The 21531-nt window shown below is 55.2% G+C and overlaps 9 protein-coding genes and 1 non-coding gene across 10 annotated transcripts; 7 read left to right on the plus strand and 3 right to left on the minus strand.

Annotated features, from left to right (window-relative positions):
* Window positions 1-328: 328 nt before the first annotated feature.
* Window positions 329-438, minus strand: HMPREF1541_00643. The gene has a single exon. It is a non-coding gene; the product is annotated as a tRNA-Arg (tRNA).
* A 552-nt stretch (window positions 439-990) lies between these two features.
* Window positions 991-2243, minus strand: HMPREF1541_00644 (uncharacterized protein; the record flags this gene model as incomplete). The annotated part of the gene is made up of 6 exons (XM_008712949.1): window positions 991-1453; window positions 1505-1622; window positions 1667-1679; window positions 1727-1809; window positions 1862-2141; window positions 2196-2243. 6 exons carry the CDS (start codon window positions 2241-2243, stop codon window positions 991-993), a joined length of 1005 nt encoding a protein of 334 aa, XP_008711171.1.
* Window positions 2244-3583: 1340 nt separating this feature from the next.
* HMPREF1541_00645 (uncharacterized protein) lies at window positions 3584-4558 on the plus strand (the record flags this gene model as incomplete). Its single annotated transcript, XM_008712950.1, has 1 exon — window positions 3584-4558. One exon carries the CDS (start codon window positions 3584-3586, stop codon window positions 4556-4558), a length of 975 nt encoding a protein of 324 aa, XP_008711172.1.
* Window positions 4559-4636: 78 nt separating this feature from the next.
* Window positions 4637-4933, plus strand: HMPREF1541_00646 (uncharacterized protein; the record flags this gene model as incomplete). Its single annotated transcript, XM_008712951.1, has 1 exon — window positions 4637-4933. One exon carries the CDS (start codon window positions 4637-4639, stop codon window positions 4931-4933), a length of 297 nt encoding a protein of 98 aa, XP_008711173.1.
* Window positions 4934-6501: 1568 nt separating this feature from the next.
* On the plus strand, window positions 6502-7548 carry HMPREF1541_00647 (uncharacterized protein; the record flags this gene model as incomplete). The annotated part of the gene is made up of 2 exons (XM_008712952.1): window positions 6502-6900; window positions 6946-7548. The coding sequence occupies 2 exons, from the start codon at window positions 6502-6504 to the stop codon at window positions 7546-7548; spliced, it is 1002 nt and encodes a 333-aa protein (XP_008711174.1).
* A 952-nt stretch (window positions 7549-8500) lies between these two features.
* On the plus strand, window positions 8501-9142 carry HMPREF1541_00648 (uncharacterized protein; the record flags this gene model as incomplete). The annotated part of the gene is made up of 2 exons (XM_008712953.1): window positions 8501-8570; window positions 8619-9142. 2 exons carry the CDS (start codon window positions 8501-8503, stop codon window positions 9140-9142), a joined length of 594 nt encoding a protein of 197 aa, XP_008711175.1.
* A 1238-nt stretch (window positions 9143-10380) lies between these two features.
* HMPREF1541_00649 (uncharacterized protein) lies at window positions 10381-12588 on the plus strand (the record flags this gene model as incomplete). The annotated part of the gene is made up of 1 exon (XM_008712954.1): window positions 10381-12588. The coding sequence occupies one exon, from the start codon at window positions 10381-10383 to the stop codon at window positions 12586-12588; it is 2208 nt and encodes a 735-aa protein (XP_008711176.1).
* A 579-nt stretch (window positions 12589-13167) lies between these two features.
* Window positions 13168-14089, plus strand: HMPREF1541_00650 (uncharacterized protein; the record flags this gene model as incomplete). Its single annotated transcript, XM_008712955.1, has 2 exons — window positions 13168-13213; window positions 13287-14089. 2 exons carry the CDS (start codon window positions 13168-13170, stop codon window positions 14087-14089), a joined length of 849 nt encoding a protein of 282 aa, XP_008711177.1.
* A 2595-nt stretch (window positions 14090-16684) lies between these two features.
* Window positions 16685-18154, plus strand: HMPREF1541_00651 (uncharacterized protein; the record flags this gene model as incomplete). The annotated part of the gene is made up of 1 exon (XM_008712956.1): window positions 16685-18154. The coding sequence occupies one exon, from the start codon at window positions 16685-16687 to the stop codon at window positions 18152-18154; it is 1470 nt and encodes a 489-aa protein (XP_008711178.1).
* A 695-nt stretch (window positions 18155-18849) lies between these two features.
* HMPREF1541_00652 (uncharacterized protein) lies at window positions 18850-20925 on the minus strand (the record flags this gene model as incomplete). The annotated part of the gene is made up of 1 exon (XM_008712957.1): window positions 18850-20925. One exon carries the CDS (start codon window positions 20923-20925, stop codon window positions 18850-18852), a length of 2076 nt encoding a protein of 691 aa, XP_008711179.1.
* Window positions 20926-21531: the final 606 nt, after the last annotated feature.

Raw genomic sequence — 21531 nt, forward strand, 5'->3', positions numbered from 1 at the left:
TGAAGCCCGTCCTGCCGCTGGCGCAACATGCCTCTTCGGCTGGATGTTCCTCCAGATCCTGAGCATTTGTCAGAGGCATATGAAACACAGCACATGGTTCTAGCACATCCTCGAAACATCCAGCAGCCAGCAGCCACCAGTGCGAGCAGTATCCATCCTCCGCTTCGTGGTGGAAAGTCTTGGCGTTTTCCCAGAACTTTGACGGCATATTCGGAGATCCGGCTTTCCCCCCTTCATGCTCATTGATCCCTCAACCTCTTCTTTCTGAAGCAAAAACAAAAACATCGAATAACAACAACAGTGCTATTGGCCAAAAAAGAATCAAAGTCGACCACGATGCGATTCGAACGCACAATCTTTGGTGGGTATGCGTATGCTGATGCTGATGCTATACAGCATAACCGAAAACCAACGCCTTAGCCATTAGGCCACGCGGCCGAAGACCTGAACGTGCGCTTTTTGGGCGCAATTCCGAGGGCAAATTTGGGGGTATTGAAAACATGAAGCCACCAAGGTCTTGACCCGATCTGCCGCCGAGAGACACGAGCTACGGAGCCTCCAAATGGGGCGGCATGGTGGGGTTCCAGTAGCCTACGGCGCGGGCATTTCTTGGGCCCGGTAGGGGGGAGTGGGTACAAGGGCCGCCCGTGGCTCAAAGACAACCGCGACAAACAACCGTTCACATTATGCTCGGGAGTGCTATTATTCATGGTATTGTCAGCCTAGGAGCGTTTTCTCAGACGTAGAGATGCCAAAGCCGTCCGTCAGTCAGCATAGCCTATCCTGAGTTTGTGGGTGGTCAAAAGAGGCTACTAAAGATTTGATGAGTGGCTGATGATCTCAAGCATTTCTACACGGGCTATGTATGTCATTATCGTTGTCGTTACTTCTATCTACTTGGTATCCTGCATGTACATCCCAATCTGCCTGCTTTGTTCATACTCAACCAACGCCGAGCTTGTGACCCTTCTTCGCCAGAGTTAACTAGCATCATTCCGTTCCATCCTTCGCTTTCTTCCCATACACGACCCGGAACTGGACGTAGTGCCTGAAGCTCTTATCCAGCAACTCCTTCTTACACTCGGCGATCAGTCGGTTCACGTCTTCGATTGACCTTCCGAGGCCCGCGGTGAGGGCGCCGGCCGCATAGCTTCCGATGCCTTCCACCATCTGCACCATGTTGTAGCGACCGATCTCCTTCAGACGCTCTTCCTTGGCCCAGGTTCCCAGCGGGACGTGGAACAGGACCTCCTCTACGTTTTCGTAGCCTGCTGCCTGAATCCATTCGCGGTGTTTGTGGCCGATGTCGACGTTGCTGCCGAGTTTCGTGCTCGCTTCGATCATGGATGTGATAAACTCTCCTACGGCGGGTGGTTGCTCTCCGCCCTGATTGTAGATCTGGAATTCGTACTCGTGAGCTTCGATCACGCCTCCTGGTTTGGTGTTCTGGAAGCTATTGTCTCACGTCAGCGACAAGATATGATCCAGGTATGGTACAACGCACCATCTCTGATAGTACAATGGCCAATCCGGGAACGATCCTGACATCATTCTTGTGTGAATCAAGGAGAAGGGACTTTCGAATGTCCACTCTTGCGCCGCATCTTCGACATAGAAATGGCCTGCACTTGTCAGCAGCCATGGACAGCCTGCTCGACTTACTCACAATTTGGAGGGACCTGTCAGATGTCAGCACTTAGTGGCCAACAACCTGAAGACTACTCACCCATGACGGCTGTATTGGAGACAGATCTGTTCCAATTACTGTGGCCTCTGGATGCTCATCCGCCATCTCGATTGCCCAGATTCCTGGTTTGCTTCAGCGTGTCATCTAGCTAAAGATCATCTTTTGACGGCTTACCGGTGCCAGTACCGACATCGAGCACACGAGACCAGTCGTCGACGCGATCCTTGTATTTGACCAGTTCTCCACCTAGCAGAAGCTTCCATAGATGATGAACGACGTCCATTCGATCCTGTTCGTCTTCGTCGTTTGGTACATACCACTTCGAATCTCGGGTGTGGTATCGACGACCATTCTCGAAACGATGTTGCATGACAGAAGACCTCAATGACTCGGAATAGTGGGAAAACCCATCGTCTCCTAGGCTGGAATCAACAGCGTCGGTATTTCCTTCAGGCTAAGCATAGAGTTAGCAAGGCGTGGCGCTTCTCGCGGTGCTGGCGGGTCTCACGTCGACTTGAACCGGGTCGACCTGCGGTCGCGCATCGCCGTCCGCCATGGTGTTCGCGTTGTGTTCGATGGATACACAGACCTTGTGACACTGTTCAGATTCTGCTCCAGTCGAAAGAATCCTGAAACACGGCGAACAGGCCCTCAGGTCTAGATTCTCCTTTGGGGCAGCTTCAAGTAATGCAGCGACAACTTGCAAAAGCACAAAAATCGCTACCGACGCGGAAGCGCGGGATCTGGTGAATGATATAGGGAATTCTCAAGCGGTGTGGTATTTAGCCATGCGTGCTGTCGTAGACGAAGGAGCCCGTCTTCTAGGCACGAACGCACGTCGAAAGACCCACCTTCGAGGGTGGCGCGCATGCATTGTGTTGGATGACAGCGGCCTGACGGCACTCCCTCGAGGAGCTCGCGTCCATGCCCACTCGCTTGCGTGAGGTGAGCTTCGCCCCACGGAGCTCAGCCCATCAGCGTCGCACCACGATCGACCGGGTGGGATGCTTGCTTCTGCGTAGTGGAAAGAATAGCTGGCCACCTGCATGGAAAGGTGCATTTGTGGCTGCGGGCGGATCGGTAGGCGCCTGTCCATTGAGACCCCGGTGCTTGTGTTCGTATGTAGGTGCGAGCTCGATGTCGGGTTAGTCTTTCCGGAAGGGCCCTCGAGAGAAGCCAAGCTGCCAGCGCAACCGGTCCCCACCAGTCTGCAGCAAGCCCCGCGTAACGCCCTGAGGTGAGCGCCGTGGTCAAGATCTGTTATTCGCCATCGACATTTTACCCTGTAGCTTTAAGTCCAGCCACTCAAGCACGAACAGCGTATGGGTAGTAGCAGGGAAGTAGCAGTCCCAGAGGGTCCTCCCTCGGAAGTCAGTTAGCCGCTGATACTCGAGTCCGCCCCGCTTTCGCATACTGCCCGCTCGCAATGCCGCATCGGAAGCCGTTGACCACTGCAAGACTGAAGTGATAAGCATGTACATCGGCTAGTGTTTCTACAGTGAAAGACCCCGCCTCTCTTGCTGCCTACTCTTCGAGTCAGAACTCCGATGGGTGTCATGCACGATATCCCGAGCTGGCGCGAGAAGAATGAAGCGGGGCCACAAGCACATTCGTTTGGAGAAAGTTCGAAGTCCCCATCGCCTACAATAGCATCAGTGATCATCTCTTGTTCGCGGATTCAGTGCAGAGGAGTTTCCAAGTGTCGACGCTGCTTATGCTGCTGTGCCGCCATCGCGTCTCGAAAGGCTGAGATGACGGACGGATGTGATGCTGCTCGATCAGATGTCCCCCGACACCGCTGATAGACAGAGAATAGGCTAACGACGGCTGTCGGTGATTTGATGGGAGCAGGTCGCTCTCGAATAAGAACGCGGACGAGGTTGTCGTAGAGCAGCAATGGCCGACACCAACACCACGCTTAGAGAAGCTCCATTGCGAGTCGCTATCATTGGCGGTGGCATCAGTGGTCTTTCAACGCTGCTGGGGATTCTTCACCACTGTCCGCGAACTCGAGTCATTCCACATCTCTACGAGGCGGCCTCCAAATTTTCCGAGATCGGTGCTGGCGTCGGCTTTGGCCCGAATGCAGTTCGCTCGATGCACGTCGTAGACCCTGCCCTACACGCTAGCTATCAACGTATTGCGGCAAAGGCACCAGTGGTCGAAAGGGATGGGAAGAAGATGGTCGCGTGGCACTATTTCATCATGGGCATGGACGGCAGAGGTGTCTCCGGCATCAATGACCTAAAGGGCCTGGAGGAGGTGCCGGGAGCAACGCCATACAACCACAACACCACGCACAATGTGCATCGAGCGGCATTTCTCGAAGAGATGCTCAAGCTTCTGCGGAGCAAGGATCAGCATGATTACGTGACGTTCAACAAAAGGCTTGACGACATTGTCAAATGTGGAGACGGTCTGCGCTTGAGCTTCGCCGACGGAAGCACTGATGAGGTGGACGCGGTCATTGGTGCTGACGGTGTGAAGAGCAGAGTCCGGAAGATCGTGATGGGCCTGCAGTATGAGCCACGGTTCACTGGCAAGTATACTTATCGAGGTCTAGTTCCAACCCAGAAGGTCGAGGAGTGCATAGGTCACTGGGCGAACGAGAACATCATCATCACAGGCTACGGAGGCCACATCGTTGGCTTCCCCATAGATCAGGGCAAGACATTCAATATTGTCGCCTTCAATACGCCAAAGACGAAAGGTCGGACTTGGGAACATGGTGAAGAATGGGTAGTGCAAAGCAGCAGTGAAGCAGTGCTCGAAGACTTTGCCGGATGGGACCACCGAGTCCGAAGGATGCTGTCAATGCTTGACCGACCGGAGAAGTGGGGCTTGTTCGATGTGCCCCAGCTCCCAAGCTAAGTGGGTATGGCAGGGAAAGTGATATTGATGGGCGATTCCGCCCACGCCTCAACTCCCCATCAAGGCGCTGGCGCAGGAATGGCCATCGAAGACGCTGCGATACTCGCAGCTCTCTTTGGTGGAGTGGCCAGCTGGAAAAGAGGCGCGGTGGAGCGTGTGTTTGAGGTCTTTGACAGAAGGAGAAAAGAACGAACCCAGAAGCTGGTAACAACGAGCCGTGAAGCTGGACTGCTCTATGATTTCGAACTCGATGGTGTGGGAGACGATGTGGAGAGAATTCGAGCTTTCATGGCGCACAGAATGCAATGGATATGGGACTTTGAGGCCAACGAAAGCGCCAAAATGGGCCTTGAGATGCTCCAAAAAGTCCTATGAACAGTGTCGAGGCGGTGTTATGAACATGGTGCTGCCGGGTTCACTTCTGATCCCCAAGGTTCTTCTGCACGCTGCCACCGATGGCACCTTCGGAGTCAGAGGATTGCGCGAAAACGCGGACTCGACTTACCATCTGCAGTGAATTGCTTACCAATCGCTGTTGCTTGTTAGTTGTTGATACAAGTCGTCTAAGGAGGAGCATCTGCAGACCTCCGTCCTGGCTCAACGGCCCTCCAATGGACTCGCCTACGGATCCGATGGCGCCATCAGCTGCAGCATGTGTCAGATATACGACCCAGCTTCTGCGGGGGGGTTGGACTTGCGTTGAAAGTGCTTTCCGACGGCCCCTTCTTTATCAAATAAGCTCTTGTCGTTCTTACCCTGGCGATATATGTAAGACCTGGGAGCAGCACAATTCTGAATCTGCATACCTGGAGCGTCGATGCCGCCTTTTGACCAGCTTCGCTGACGGAGTCAGTGGCCTTGTCTGCCATTCTTTTGAGCTATCTGATCGTGTCAGCCGTATACAGGTGACTGTAACAATGGAACAGAGGCTGATTGAATGGTTTGCCGAACGTGCTGCACCTACTCTTCGTAATATTGGGCTCGATGTGTCTGGAAATGCTTAGATAAGGTCTCAGTGGTTGCCACGGTCGATTCCTTTACGGGTATATATATCTGTGGTACCCATTGAGTTCTGCTGGACCTGGTCTAGCTGACACACCTGATGTCATAGGCGTTAAAGATGCCGCTCAATGCGGGGGAGATGGCTTGGGTGGCTCGCATGCTCGGTTGCTATTGCCTATAGAAGAGATGTCTACCATCGCAAACTGAGGTATGCAATCGAAGTTCATGGCTGACTCGTTTTAAGACGCCTGACAGCCAGGAACTCGAAGTCCGAATCAATGAGTGCGGTCTACAAGTTAGATGGGCCAGAGAAGTGAGGTCAGTGCCAAGGAGATCGGCCATTGGGCAGAAGCCCATCGTCTTCGCAACTGCACGTCGAACTAGACGAGTCTTCTTCCCTTCAGTCTCGATGATTCTGTTCGGACAACGCCTGAGGCAAAGGAGCTCGAGTAAAAGGGTAGGTGGGTAGCTGCTGTTGTCCGCGGCATCGCTACAAGGTACTTCGATATGTTTGTGCAAGCCCCCTGAACCGCGGTATGTCACCTGCAAGCACCCGGTTGTATCGCCATCAGAACTGATTGACCTGTACCATGCATTATTTCAAGTCAAAAGCCAGCTGCTGTGGAAGGAACTGCTTTGTATGTTCGCGCAACTTCCCGAATCAATCTCCGGACCGCGTACGCAATTCCTTCCTCTACCTCTTCCAGTTCCTCTCCGCACATAGGACTATGGTTGTCTGCTTGCGTTCCTTTGTGCTCACCTAGACATAAGTCGTTTTGGACTTCTTGGATGAACTTGAAACTATCTATCATAATTATCACGCGACTCAACAGCTCTTACTCGGCGATCATTCATGGCATACATACCAAACTCAAGCCCTGTGCGTCTGACCGTTCTGCCGTAACCTCGAGGCATACTGCCACACGTTCATCAGTCGCGAGATGAACGACGAGACACCTCCTTCATCAGCTAGCAGAGTTCGAGCTGGGCAGCTGGAAAATGCCTTTCCCACTCCTCCACGAGAGAAAACCCCTGACCCCTCGACACGCCTCAATGGCCGCCTCTCGCCTGCGCCTGGGAGAATGCTAAACTTGCAGCGAGCTCAATCGACTCCTCCAGAGCTCTCCAATGAGACTCAACTCCACCGCATTTCGCGCGCACCGATGGGCGACCTGCCAGATGCATTAAGCCTAGAGGAATCGTGGTCACGCCTTCACTTGTCGAAGAAAAGGAGCCAGTACTATAGCGACGCTTTTGCCTACAGAGAGCCGTCAAACACCGCAAAAGAGCGAGTCGTGCGCGATTCGACGATTCTTGCCGAGGTCAAGTTGAACTGTTGTGTAAGTGGATTGCGCCTTGGAAGATGCAAGCTGATCGTACTACAGCTTGACTCGGAACAAGAATTCCTCATTGACTTATCCTTTCGATTGTCGGAGATTTACCAGCGCCCAGAATCTTGTATCATTGCCATGGTGGCAACAGACATTCCCATGATCATGGGTGGCAGCTTCGAGCCGGCTTACAGCATCATCATCGCCGCACTAACTCCGGAGATAGCTGCCACCAAGAACAAGAGAAGCGCACATCTCATCCAACAGTTCATGCACGAGACTTTGAGCATCAATCCCAAAAGAGGCCTCGTGAGGTACGAAGCGGTTGCGGAGGCGAACCTGGCGACAAATGGCATGACGGTGTTGCAGGAGATTGAGCAGCTAGAAAGGCAGTCTCACGAAGAAGACACAGCCTTCCGAGCGCTCAGTCGTCAAAAGAGCAGAAGAAGCAAGAGAATGAGCAATTTCAACGCCGCTGAGAGTATCAAGACCCCTACACCAACTCATCGAGCCGTCACACCCTTGCCGAGCGAGACACAGGCTACCAAGGTATGTAGATCGACTGCAGCCAGTGGTACAGGAAGGTGGAAGATGAAGCACAGGAAGAGCATCTTTGGTATCTTCAGGCGCCGGAGCGTCGAGGGGCTGAAGGAATGAAGCTGTAGCGCTCACGATCCCCTTGCGAGTCGGTGGAGGAAAGCATATCAGGCCGTTGGCATACTACAGATTTCAGGAATAACGACAACGACCAGTCTGCATACGCAGTATATTACGTCGGTTGTCCCTAGGCCGCAGATACAGGTGCAGCAATTCGTCGCAAGTGTCATCCCAAGGATGGATTGTCCCGTTTGTTGAGTGGTTGGCTTGCAGCGATTGTTCAGCGCGTTCCCACCTCCGGAGCCAACTTCACTGATATCCCCGATACCGATCCTCTTCCTATTGAAACGCCTTCTATTGTCCCCAGCCACCCCACATATGGCATTTGGGTCGATTGCGCTCCTCAGACTTGCCGGTCCATCGTGTTTGTTCTCTATTCAACACTCGCGCCGTGGTCCTCTATTCGCATATTTGGAATATCAATTACATCCGAAACAATACTCATCACCTCTTCGCACTCAGCCAACGGCGCTGGCGTCGTGTTGAATGCACCGCTCTGCTATTAGGCTGCCCATCACTCCCCCTGTTGTCCGCAATGTCGTTGCCCGGCCAAGCCAAGCCCCTATCTCAATCACCCGACTCCATACACAGGATCAAGAAGCGTAACAGAAAGAGCAAGCCAAAGCCAATAGAATTGAGAAAATGGGTTCTGCTGCGCAACGGAAGGCGTGCCGAGAGACAATGGCTGTTGCTTCAAGACTCTGCCCAAGAACAGAGGCTCATTTTCTTGCCTTCGACACCACTGACGCCCGTCACTCCCAACGCCGCGACTAAGCGTCGTCACTCAGCGGTGAGGTTTGGACACAGCCTACCAGCGTCACTCTTCCGTACGTCTTCACAATTCCTCTGGAAGGATCAACCTGCTTCTCCACTTCCTCCAACGGCCAGCAAGAGGTACATCTCGCAATCATCGACGCCAAGGCAACCTCTCTTCCCATTCCAACTCCCCGCGATGGGTATCGAGTTGACGCATGAAGAGGGCGACGTCGTGCAGAAGGTGTCGGAACAAGGTGTCATTGTCCGTAAGTGTTGATTACCCCACAACCCTGCATAAGACTAATTCGGTACAGACGCCTGCAATTGTCTCGGCGCCTGGGGTTCTGGAATCGCGCTCCAACTGAAACAGCAATTCCCTGCCGCCTACAAAGTCTACGAGCAGCACTGCAAGCGAGACAACTCGATCGAGGATATCTTCGGTACTTGCCTATTAATTCCACCACAGCCGGCCGACTACGAAGCCACGACCCGCAGCAGCACCGCGAATAAAGCCGTCTGGATAGCCTGTCTGTTCACCAGCGTCGGCTATGGCAAACCCAACAAGCAGAGAGGCAACCCTGGTGTATCTTCCAAGCAGGACATCATCGCTGCGACTGGCACCTCACTCATGAGCTCCCTGTTGCAATGGCAAGATGCGAGATCGGATGAGGTTGAGGTTGAGAACGAGGCTGAGGTTTCCGGAGCAGCTCAGCCTGGTGACATCTTCTGCCCAAAGTTCAATGCGGGATCCTTCAATGTGCCGTGGGAGAAGACTGAGGAGCTGATTGAGCAGAAGTGGGGTGATGTTGATGTCAAATGGACCGTGGTCAGTAAGTGATGCGGCGGTGAAAAAGTCACAAAATGGTAGGACAGTCCTGGCTTCTTGGTTGAGCCTCATGTGTCGTGAGCTGGAGGGATCAGTTCGACTGCTGATTGTGTTCGTGGTTGGGGTACGTTGAAAGGCTTGGGGATGCAGCTAGACTCTTGACAGTTGTCATACGAGTCTAAAGGGGTGATACCGAAGGACGATGGAACTTGTGCGTGCTGGGCGGCAATGAAAGCCTCATTTGGCGCTTTACAAGCTCTCCTGTCACAGACTGCAATTATCACTCGGCGCTTCAGCGACTGCACGTCCTCTCACGAACCAGCTCTTGCTTAGTTTCAGCGCAAACAACAGTTCTTTTGCACCCTCTAGTACATCATCACGCGGATGCCCGTTTGCTCCTAGACACACCAAAGCTATCTAAATATCTTGCCGCAAACGGAGTCTGACTGACCTGCAAGCCGAGATGACTATGCCACAGAACTCTACTTGTCATGCCTAACTCACCAAGAAACATGTCCTCGTTGATGATTCAACGTGGGGCGATACTGAGAAGGGGTGGAAAGGGTGAGATGAGCAAGGCTTGCAACAGGCGCAGAAATGGTCTTCGTCGCGGAATTTTTAACAAGCTATGAGGACGTAGCCCTCTCGTTACGATCACGTCCAGCGACTCGCTGACATCCTTTCCGGCGGTCGAGCATTCGTGGCTGCTGGGATGCTTATCGACGAGCAGTGGAAGGTCCACAACTGTCCCGGCAGCGATGTTGTATCCGAGGCTGGTCGCAGGACCGGGCATCATGGACTCTCTTGCCATTCACCCATGGGTGTCACCAGGACCCTATTGAAGAGGACGTCGTGAATAAGAAGGTGTTCGGTAAGACTGTGGTTCCAGCCACCCGATGTCGACACGGTCTCCAGCCTCTAGAGGTCTTGGCCAAGCCAATGAGACCAGCCACCTCGACTGACTCAGCGGGCGGTCAACCGCTCAAAGTTCCTCCAGAAGTCCAGAACAAGGATAACATCTTGTACAACATCGGACGCAGCCGAAATCTACTCCGAAGAGCATACCGAGAATTTGCAACTGCTTGGAATATGGCACTGGAGCACATTGAGTCAAAATCGCGCGGCTTCGTTGGTCGGTAGCAGCCACGGCTTGCGGCCGATCGAGGTGGTACGAAAATCGCATTTGCTGCGATCTTCGCTCCACAGCTCTGGCTTCAGTTCCTCCCAGGTTGGCACTTGTCACGTGCAGAATGGGCCGTCCCTCGAATCCACTCGTGGGCGAGTACTTTCGTCGCGGCAACAAGTTGAAGGACAAGTCGAATCGCTACGAGCACACTTGCAGGAAATGTGGTATCCTTGACAAAACCGGCCGACCCGAGAAGCTCATCGACCATCTCGTCAAATGCCCGTACCTTGGCCAAGAGGAGAGAGAAGATGTCCTCGCTCGACACTTCAACCATCGATCTGGAATGAGGGGCGAGCGGGATGGATCCAGCTCCAGAAGTGCAACGCCTCCAACATACGGCGGCTTGGAAGGTCTTGCTGAAGCTGCTCGTCGTGTGAGCGCTCATGAGCCTCCAGCAAACCCCAACACGCTCCCAACGTCTTCTGTGCCCATCGATCCCAACATCGGCTATGCAAATACGCACTTTTATGAAAACTCTGTACCAGCTCAAGCACTGCCACCACACAGCAACAACGACACGAATCAAGAGTCCCAGAATATTCCCAACATCCACGAGACTTCTAGCCCAGAAGTTCATAATCTCTACACGATTGTCGATGACCTTGATGATAACGAACAAGATGTCAACAGTGTTGCAGAAACATCAACCAACCCAGCCTTGGCTTTGCCTCAGGCATTGTCCACATCACTTTCCAGTCCGGTCCCACCTACCCTGACACAGCAGCCAGCCATGCCTGGTCATACTGAATCGCCCGTCGTATTTCCAAGCAATAACGGGTTTGTACCTGCACTTCATCGAACTCTAGCAGAACCAGTCCACTCGAGTGTTCCACAAACACAGTCCTCCACATCCTCGGCTACCCCGAATCAAGACTCTTCACATGACTCATTCTCCAGTCCGCCAGCCACTAGAGCTATCAGTCCACCGAAAAACATAGCCAGTGTACCTGACTCCTACACCATCGAAACGAACGTTGCATCTGATACAGGCGACTCACCAAAAGCTGCCCGACCGAAAAGAACAAGTAAGCTGAAACCGCAGCAGCGGGAGAAGACAGCCAAGGTCAGACAGCAGGGCGCTTGCATACGATGTCGACTCCTCAAGAAACCATGTTCAGGAGAGGATCCATGCCAGCAGTGTCAAAACGTGCACAATCCGCGCATGTGGAGACACCCTTGCCAACGCGTCAAGCTACACGAAGAGATTACACTCTACTCGGCTGGCTTACAACTTGAGCTTGCGAATAACAACGTCCGGAATCTAGAGGAGAAGCATGCCAGAATTATTGATCAGCCTGAGAGCTACATCCGCGTATCATTTGGCTCAAGCGATGCAAGTGTGTCGTTCAGAGCGTGCCGGCTTCGGTCGACTCCATCGACTGAGGCACAATGTCAAGAGCCCGAGGTCTTCCTCATTGAACACTCCCCCTCGACTATCTCTCAAACCGATCTGCTCAAGCTCAACCGCTACCTCAAAGAAGAGTATGCCCAGCTGTTCGATCGCGAGCAAAATTCGATCATGCGCGGCACGCTCAAGCTCGCCAAACGCCTAGCTGCCGACCAGAATGACGAGATCCTGTATGGTGCGCTCGAGCTGTACGCAGCCACACTCCTCTTGGTCGACGAGGAGATAGTAATCAAACTTGTACTGGAGGAAGCCGGTCAGCCACGCCAGCTGCAAAAGCCCATCACCAAAGATACCGCGAGTCTTTCGTACAGTCTGGTCCGAGACCAGCTCTGTGCGGCGATCGAGTCGCTGGCAGCTACGCATGTGCACAAACTCCTGATCAAGCTGGAAACCCGGCTGCAAAGACCCAAGGCTTCTCTATTCGAGACGTACTTGGCCTGCTTCCTGCTGCTCAACTGCGCCGAGCGCATGTGCTGGCTGTATCGAAAGTGGCAGTCACCAGAGACGCAGCCACGACCCTGGCCGCTTCAGAACCAGCAGGCTTCGCAACTGGTGCAGCAGGGTGAGACGATGGCCTCGGTGCTGCACATGATCATGGACATGCGCAACGTGCTCCCCAAGCCGATCGTGCGCGATAACGGTACATTGAGTGGTGCGCCCAAAGCGTGTGAGGATGCAAGGAGTTGGTTCAATGAGATCGACGTGAGCGTCGAGGCCTTAAGGAATCTCGAGGAGAGGCCATACCTGGCGAATGACTGCAGGTCGATGGACGGCCGTTTTTGGGCGCGAACCCTGGCTGTGGATGACAAGCTGGACGGGTTGGCCTTGGGTCGGGTTACTACTGGTGCTTTTCGGGCGGTTTGAGATACCCACCTACGCACGAGCGTAGCGGCGATTGGACACGAAATGGAGTGGTAGAGTAGAGCTGGGATTACTGTCTACTGTCTCCCCGCCAGGATAGAGTGGTCGGGGGGAATGAATGCCCACCAGAAGCGAAGAGTCTCCGTCTGCGTCTCCCCGTCTTCCCTCATGCCGTTCCCCAAGATTCCAACCTGATGATGGGTTTAATCCGCTGCTATTATCGTGTCACCCCTTGATCTCAAAAATCCGGGGTTCCACTGTTTGCGGTGTGGAGGCTTGCGGTGAGAGTCTGGCCTGCTCGTAGATGGATCCCGTGCCAGTATAGTGGGTGAAAGCCCCGCGCACCCAACACTGCATGTGGGGCAGCAAGCGGGATATACCCTTCCCACCTCCAGATGGATGGGCGCCTTTTGAGTGTCTTAACAGGTAGCGTGCCCGCTTCCGAAGCGAAGAACTATACAGGTAAAAAACCACATACACACACACACACACTCTCTCTCTCTCTCTCTCTCTCTCTTAGAGCGGCAGTAAGCAAGATAAATCCTCAAAGCCAGACTTGCGAAGAGAAGATTCCCCGCCAAGATGATCGCGAACGGCATCGAGCGACGCAGAGTCGTCGTTGTAACAGGTACGCAGCAAGCAACACTCTCCCCCAGGCCAGTGACAGCCTCGAATCCTAACCAAAGACTCGGCTACTACAGGAGGAGCATCCGGCATCGGCCTAGGCATCACGAACCACTTCGGCTCTCGCGGCGACCACGTCGCCATCTTGGACATCCACGCCTCGGCTCCCGCGGACCTCCTCCCCGCCCTCAGCAAAGCCCACGCGAACGCCAGCTTCTCGTACCACCAATGCGACATCGCGACCTGGGCCTCGGTGGCCGCGGCTTTCCGGGCCGTGTACACGGCGCACGGCCGCATCAACGTCGTCATGGCCAACGCGGGCATCTCGCGCGAGGAATCCCTCATCCCGGCTACGGTTCCCACGCCCGACGTCGAGCCCACGGAACCGGGCCTGCGCACCATGGACGTCAACCTGACGGGCACGCTCTTCACCGTCAAGCTGGCGATCCACTACCTGCTCCTCAACAGCCCCGCCCCGGACTCCAACTCGCGCGGCTCCATCGTCCTCACAGCCTCCAACGCCGGCATCTACGCCTTCCCCGTGGCGCCGCTGTACGCGGCCTGCAAAGCCGGGCTGGTGAACCTGACGCGCTCGCTGGGCCCGGCGCTGCTGCCGCACCAGATCCAGATCAACGCGCTGGCGCCGGCGGTGCTGGAGACGAATATCGCGCCCAGCAAGGATCTGTTCAAGGGCATGGTGCTGACGCCCATGAGTACGCTGCAGAAGGCGGTGAGGTTGTTTGTGGATGAGGAACCGAACAGGACGGGCGAGGTGGCGGAGGTGCATGGCCAGAGCGTGACGGTGCGGGAGGTGCCGCCGTATGTGGATGAGGATAGTGAGCGGAATTTGAGGAGGTTTTGGAATTTGGGGTATGCTTGAAGATGGGAGGGTGAAAAGACAGGAGGGATGTGAGGGAGCATTGAAGGATTGAGCGGGGACCTTGGTGATGTGTGAGTGCGGCCTTTTGCGAGGGAGATAGATTGGCATGCTGTGCTTCATCTGGGGCGAGTGGTAGAAGCACGTTTGGCCAACGCGCGTACCTTGCTCGATATAGACCTGAAGCAGCGAACTCTTCGTGGTCTACCAAAAGCATTCCTGTGTGTGTGTGTGTGTGTGTGCTGGGATCCATTCCACGTTTTGTGACTACAGCAAGGCACTTTGAGTGCGGCTGAAAGCTGCATGGGGACTGTGCTAAGAACGCATTCTCCAGACAGGGTTTGACGAGATACAGCTCGAGGGTGCTTGCTTTGATACAGGTAGACCAGGCAGGCACGGTCGAGCGGTGGCGACCGATAGGGTATACGACAATACTTGGTGCCATGCCCCAAGCTTTAGTTTGGAGGGCGCTGCACAGTATCTCACGGGTGTGCTTGGGTCTTTGAACATGCTTGTTTATTTCGTCGATGTTGACCTGCATGACTTGCATCTAGTCTGGGGGCTCATGAGGAGGAGAGCTCAGCGGCAGCAAGCGTCAGGGTAGTGCTCGAGGGCAGAAGTTCTTTACTTCGGACTGCTCTCAACTGCGTCCGACTTGCTCGACGTGGGTCCTTGATGCTGTCTGTCGTCTTTATCCGACAATCATAGGGTCAGTACAGTATGGCAACCATAGGCTGGCGGTGGAAAGAAGATACAGCCGGCCGTTGCAAGCATGCAGCTTCACAGTTTGCTGGGGACCCCGTTGTACAATGGCCGATCAGCCGTTTCGATCACCGACGTGGTGATTAGCAAACGTTTACTAAGGCGCCCGGAAATCGGCACAACCTGTCAAGAACATGAGAAAGTTACCCCTCCACAAAGCGAGGCATACCAACTTCTGAGGGGAGACGTGTTGGCTGATCTTCAAAGAACCATCAACTCCTCGGCCCGTGCTGTTGATCAAAGCACAGTGGCAGACCGAGCCCCTCCGAGAGTCGGAACCATCACGTCAAACAACTGGAGGTGGTGATCTACAGGGACAGACTTCTATCCTCGCTCGAACGGTGCTCGGCTTCTGGCTTGGCAGTAATCGCACAATTTCATATGCGATTTGTAAAGTTATGCATTCTCGAGGTGTGCCCCGATCGGCGCTGCAGATCCCGCGGGAAACGCTGTTTGGCTATCCCAGACTACGGGGTACTTTTCTCTGGACCGTCGGATCCGATTCGCTGCTTCAGGCTCGATCGTGTGATGGTTCCAGTAGACCGTGCCACCTGAAGAAGACATACTGTAGCTGAGCAGTGCAGCAGCGGTGCGGCCATACTTGTACCACTCAAATCAATGAGATGCAGTGCCGCCGAGGTGTTGCTTGGATGACCTGCGATGTGGTGGGCAGTATGCCCGCCAGTGTGGGTGCTGGCGTGGGTGAAAGACCCAGGGGAAAGGCCCTCACAGCTGAAAGCAGGGGCCATCATACCCAATCAATTGATATTGCCGTTAACAGCAGGAGGAGGCGCAGCTTTTCCGGACGCGTCAAGAGGGTGGTAGGCAGGCAAATCGTAGGCACTGTGGCTTACATTCGTAGGGGTACAGTACGTACTGTAGATCCCAGAGTTTTCACGTCAGCGGCACGCCCGAGCCCAGTGCAAAGGTGCAGGTCATATGCCCGCAGTTCTCCATTCCACCCATCTCGGAACAAGAGATATGACAAATTGCTGTTTTTGGACCCATGTTGGCCACCTGCCACACAAGATATGGCCGGCGCTGTAATGGCCCTGGCCTTTAGTCGCGTGCGAAGCGCGAGGCATGCCGATCGGTGTCTTGCCAGGTGTCTATCCTCGCAATCCGAACCCGATGCGAGCGATGGCATGTTTCGAGTGATCTGTCCCCCACCAGTGAGGATGATGTTTCCGCTGAGCATGTACACAGAGGCGAGGATGGTCTCGAGAGAGGGCGTCACGCATCTCCACAGGCAGTAATGGCAGTGCTGCAGGGACTCGAGTTCCGCCCTTCCTCGGCTGTTCTCCTCTCGGGGCTCCACCGGACAGTTTCCCGTAGGCTTTGGCTCCAATCAATAGGGGCTGATAGGCCTATCGTGCAGGGCCTGGACCGGTCGGCCAGTGGCGATCTGGGGAACAATCTAATTGGCATCGCCGCGAGACACGCCAAACACAAGCCCCGAAAGGTGGACACTCGATAGCCTGCAGTTCCGAACTGCTGGGGCACCCTAGTTCCCACGGCACTGCACCCGTGCCACCCCTATGGCGCTTTGGACCCAGATGGCGCAACGTCAACCGGCAACTGCATGTGCATGGGCGTACTCCGTACTTGTAAGCTTTCTCTAATGTTGGTCCCATCGCCCGTATGCACGCACATGATGGTGCGTTTCCCTCCCATCACCTTCTCATCAAGGAAAAGCAGCGACCACCACCGTCCTGTCCGGATCCCAAACACAACTTTCTTACAAGAGGCGCAACGGCCGACTGTGCAACATAGCATGTCAACCATGCTCCATGCCCTCCCTTCCCGTGTCCGATTACAAGCCAACTAAGTCAAACAATGCCCGAATTCAAGCCCAAGGTCGAAGGCTCGCCGCCCGCTGAAGGCAATACCAATGCTGAGGTCTCTGCACGACGCCTGAAGAAAAGAGAGATCGATCGGAAATGCCAGCGTCAGGCTAGGGAGCGGACTAGGTCAAGGATCGCCTACCTCGAGAGTCTCGTAGATAATCTGCAGCAGCCTGATGTCGACGAGAGGAGCGCCGCTTTGATGAAGAGACTGGGAGAGGTCGAGAAGGAGCGGGATGCACTCTCACACACCCTCAAAGGAGTCCAGAAGGCCGTCCTGGGCCTTGAGAGCCTGGCCGAAAAGCAGATCAAGAACCATGTCAATGAGGATGACGCCAATATACCCAAGCCGGTCGACTTCGCTGCCCAGAGAACTGCCCGCAACAATAGTATGACTGAGATGTCGTCGCCGGATTCCCCCATCCTTGCCGACATGAATGCTCCTCCTCCTCCTCCCAACAGTCAACAATCACGAAATCTATCTATATCGGCCCAGTCAGAGCCTTCCAGGAACGACGTGCCCACCCAAATCCACAATGATGCCTGTGAATGCTGCAGGAATGGCGCTCTGTCGGGGCCAGGCACGCCGAAAAGTTCCTGGAGATTCGCCAACGACACCTTAATGACCAACTTCAAGAGGCTGAGTCCGATCCTGCCAGAGGAAGACTTGTTATCGGAGGACATCCCAGTGCGAGCTGTTCTCGAGGGCTGGGATTCCGTCGTCGCGCAGATGGAGCTGCCTGCGTCGTGGAAAATCATGCGTCGCATAGACGAGCAGATGTTTTCCAAGGCCGGCGCAAAGGAGAGGCTCGCATGTCTAAAGATGCTGCATCTGATGCTGCAGTACCATCGTGATCCTACAGCTGAGCGCCGCTCCAAGCTTCCTCCCTGGTACCTCGCGCGGCCATCGCAAGCCAGTAAACCACACGCCTACGCCATCAACTATTTCGTCTGGCCTGGCGTGCGCGAACGATTTATCTTCGAGCAACACAAATACTGCGGCAATCTTTTCGCTACCCTTTTCCAGACCTCCCTCCAGATTCTGTGGCCGTACGACTTCCGAGATTGCTTCGCCCAGCGCTGGGACACCGGTCATTACGAGTTGTCGTCCGCCTTTCGAGACGCCATCACCGATATCTCAAAGTGGACCATGCGTCCCGAGCTGTTCCAGCAGTTCCCCGACCTTCGATGCGACATCCCTGCATTTTACAACAGTCCAATACCCATATCGAATGCCTTGCAGATGCAGCTCACCACTCATCGCACGCCGTCAGCAATCCAATCGATGCACAGTTCCAATAAGCAGACACCGGTCAGCAACGATGGTGTTTCCGTCCCACCCATGTCTCTGGCTGAGAGTTGGATGGCTCAGAGTACCATGGTGGGCTGGGTTGACGGATCGGCGTACACTCAAGGGTTCATGGATCACAATCCACTGCAAGCAAATTGGTCAGCTGGATGATTCCGTATTCGCGCAAGGCTTGTCGCCATCAGCGCGAGCACTCCCATTTACTGCTGCTCACCTGCCTATGGACTACTGTGCGGGGTGGCGAAGATGTCCCTGTACTGGTCTAGTTCGACTGATAAAGTCCCTCTTCCTGACAAAGACTTACGTCGGGACTGTCGCCGCGCAGCACGCAGGGTCAGCCATTGGAGTGATCGAGGTTCCAGCAGGGCTTCGAAAATCAGAAACACGGGATGCCGTCGAGGATCACGCCGCGCCACCACGCCGAGCTGGCTGAACTATTGTCAGCCATCGTCAGCGCACGCCAATCTTAGGCTTGCTCTGCTATCGAGCACGGCCCCCAGTCGAGAGAACTCGAGGTGCTTGTACGAGCTGCAGAAAGCGGCGGCCATCATTAGCGCTCGTCGAGGCATCCTGCTGCTTCATTACCTGGCTATCTGGGTACGTGACAGTCGTGATTGGCCGGACCATCAATCGACATAAGATGCCACAGGCGCACTCTCGAGCTGACGCGAATTCACGTTCGATGAGCGAAAGCGCTATTGGCATCAACGACAGGACACAGGAGGTGGAATGCAGGATCAAACAAGCAATCAATCCTGCCGTTAGAATTAGACTCAGACTACAACAATTTTAATCCCATGCACATAACGTGACCGGACTGCTTGCCATTTAGCTTACTATGTAGCTTACTAAAGCCTGAAACTATCACTCGTCCTCGTCTCGTCCTCGTAACCGCGCTTCCGGCCCGTCACCTGCAACTGCAGCTGCGACTGCGATCCCGAGCCATGTGCCCGCCAGCTCGTCCATGATGATGCTGCCGCCGTATACGTCACGTTCTCGCCCGGCGCGACCGCGAAAGCTGCGCCGCCGCTGGGCGTCCCATTGACCAGCCACTGCGCCTGCAGCGCGACGCCGGGATCCCAGCGTCCCACGCTCGCCTGGATGACACCGTCGACGAGGGCCACAGCGGGCGGCGCCTGGCGTGCCAGCGCGGCCTCACGACCACCCCTGGCGAGCACGTCTGCCCACAGGTTCCCTCGCGACGACGGCGACGTGGCGTCGTCAGCCAGGGGCGTCTGGCCGTCCGGCGCGTGGTCCGTGACCCACTGCTCCACGAGCTGGAGGTAATCCCAGACGTCTCGGAGCTGGTAGACGCCGCCGTGCTCCTCGCCCTCAAGGATCGTGACGTTGGCCCAGCCCGCGCCGCCTTTGGCGTCCACGATGGCTTGGAATTCTGCGACGCCTTCGTTGAGGAAGTAGTTGTCCCAGCTGCCGACGTAGACGAAGATGCGGCCTTTCAGGGCCTCGCCTAGATTCAGCGCGTTGTCCCAGTTGGAGGTGATGTGCTCGGCCAGGTCCATGCTGCGCCAGTACTCGACGGCTTCGGGGTAGATGTCGCCGGTGACTTTGTCCCACGGCTCCAGGGGGTAGTGGTTGTAGCCTTGGACGCCAAAGACGGCGTTCCACACGTCCCACTGCAGCGCGGAGCGCGACGAGGTGCCGAAGCTGAGCTCCCAGTGGTTCTCCTGCTCGACGGTGGTGACGTCGGTTAACGTGTCGTTGACGACTTCGCGGATTGAGTAGATCTTGCTGCCGTCGGGGTTGGTGTAGGCATTGGTGGCGTTGTACAGTGGGATATCCTGGTGGCGGCGGAAGGAGAGGGAGTCCGGGTAGGAGGAAAAGCAGGCGCCGAAGAGATCTGGCCGGAAGATCAGGTTGGCAGCCGATTCCCAGCCACCGGTGGAGCCGCCGTCTTGAATGCGGGCGTATGGGTGGGGGTTCATGTGGAAGAGAGACTCAAGGTGCGGGATGAGTTCGTCGTTGATGGCGTCGCCGTATGGACCTAGATTGGCGGTGTTGACAGCGTATGAGTCGTCATAGAAGGCGGTCTCGTGGCGGAAAGTGACGAGGATGATCTGTGGGGCGGGCGTGGTGGTATTTGGCAGAGTGCCATTGTCCCAAGCTGCAACGAAATCTGGGTCGTCGGGATATCCGTAGGCGCCGCTTTCCCCGGGCCAGTGACCTTGATGATAAATCACCGGGTATAGAGTGCTGGAATCATTGGCATCATAGCCGGCGGGCAGAAGAACATTGGCACCAATGTACATGTCTCTATTCCAGAAGTCGCTCAAGAGCTCGCTGCGGATCTTGACGTACTTTAGCAGTTCCAGATCTTCGTAATTGCCTTGTGAGCAACCGCCAATCTCGGTACCAGTGAAGTCTTCGGTGGCAGTAACATTATCGAAGGTGAGCTGGATGGTTTGGGAGTCTCTCTCGGCAAGACTGATGTTAATGGCTTCAGTCGTGAGGCTTCCGGGTCCGTCGACTGGTTCAGCTCCGTCGCCACATGGAAAATGGACACTCACGACCGAGCCATCGGCGCGAGTGACTATCTCATAAGGGTTGAAGAATGCCTGTACGGTATATTCGCCAGGTGCGACGTCATCTAGGCTGATGTTGGGGAAGCCCCAGACATCGATCCGCGGCTGATCACCACTGCCGCCCTCCAGAGAAGCTGTTTCCGTCTCGGTAAGTTGGTAGAGGTTCTTGCCAAAGAACAGATTGGGCGAGGTGACGACGTCGGTGTCGTCGAGAGGATCTGTTCCAACAGGGGCAAACATGAGCATGACACGGCCATCTGTGGCGCTGGGCAGTAGGTCATCCGCAACCGAGATCTCGACCGTGAGCCCGCTGACTGCTGGGGAAAGAGCTCCAAGGCAAAGCCAGCCAAGGCCGGGGAACCCTCTGCTCCTTGGAGACCACATGGTGCCTGGAGAAGTGGACTGTGGGATGTGTCCGGATTGAGTGCAGATGCAAGAGCTAGGACCTTGCACCTAATCAACTCCGTGTCCAAGATTCCTAGGATTACGGGATTGGGAGGTGTGTTCGAGGAAAGGAAGAAGCGATCGCGGAAGCAGCTACATAGCTCGGGGCCGCTGCTAGGCAGGGCCGAACCCGCCGACGCACCATGAGTTGGTGCTCACACCCTGCTATCGTCAATTCCGGTTTACATGAGCTTGGCAGGTGGGGAGGAGGTCGTTTAGCGTAGTCTTGGGTTGCTTGAAGTGACCGAGCGAGAGGCGTATCCGAGATAAGAGGTGGGAGGCCAAGTAAAAGGCGTGACTTTAGGCTGCATTAGGCAGGTGCAGTCCTTCCACGGCGGGTCGTCGGCGGGGTGAGCGGGCATCATATCACCTTTTTTTTGGACGACTGTCTCCCACTGGAAAGCCGATCGAGAGAAAAATGACCAGGTTCCTCGGTTGAGATGGTATCTCGATGGAAGGTCGCGGAATGAATCCGGGCTGGGCACTTGCGTCGCGTAGAGCACCGATCGTGAGCGGCAAAGATCCAAGCGGGCATATGGCTTTGGT

Source organism: Cyphellophora europaea, assembly GCF_000365145.1.
Source record: "Cyphellophora europaea CBS 101466 unplaced genomic scaffold supercont1.1, whole genome shotgun sequence".
NCBI lineage: Eukaryota > Fungi > Ascomycota > Eurotiomycetes > Chaetothyriales > Cyphellophoraceae > Cyphellophora > Cyphellophora europaea.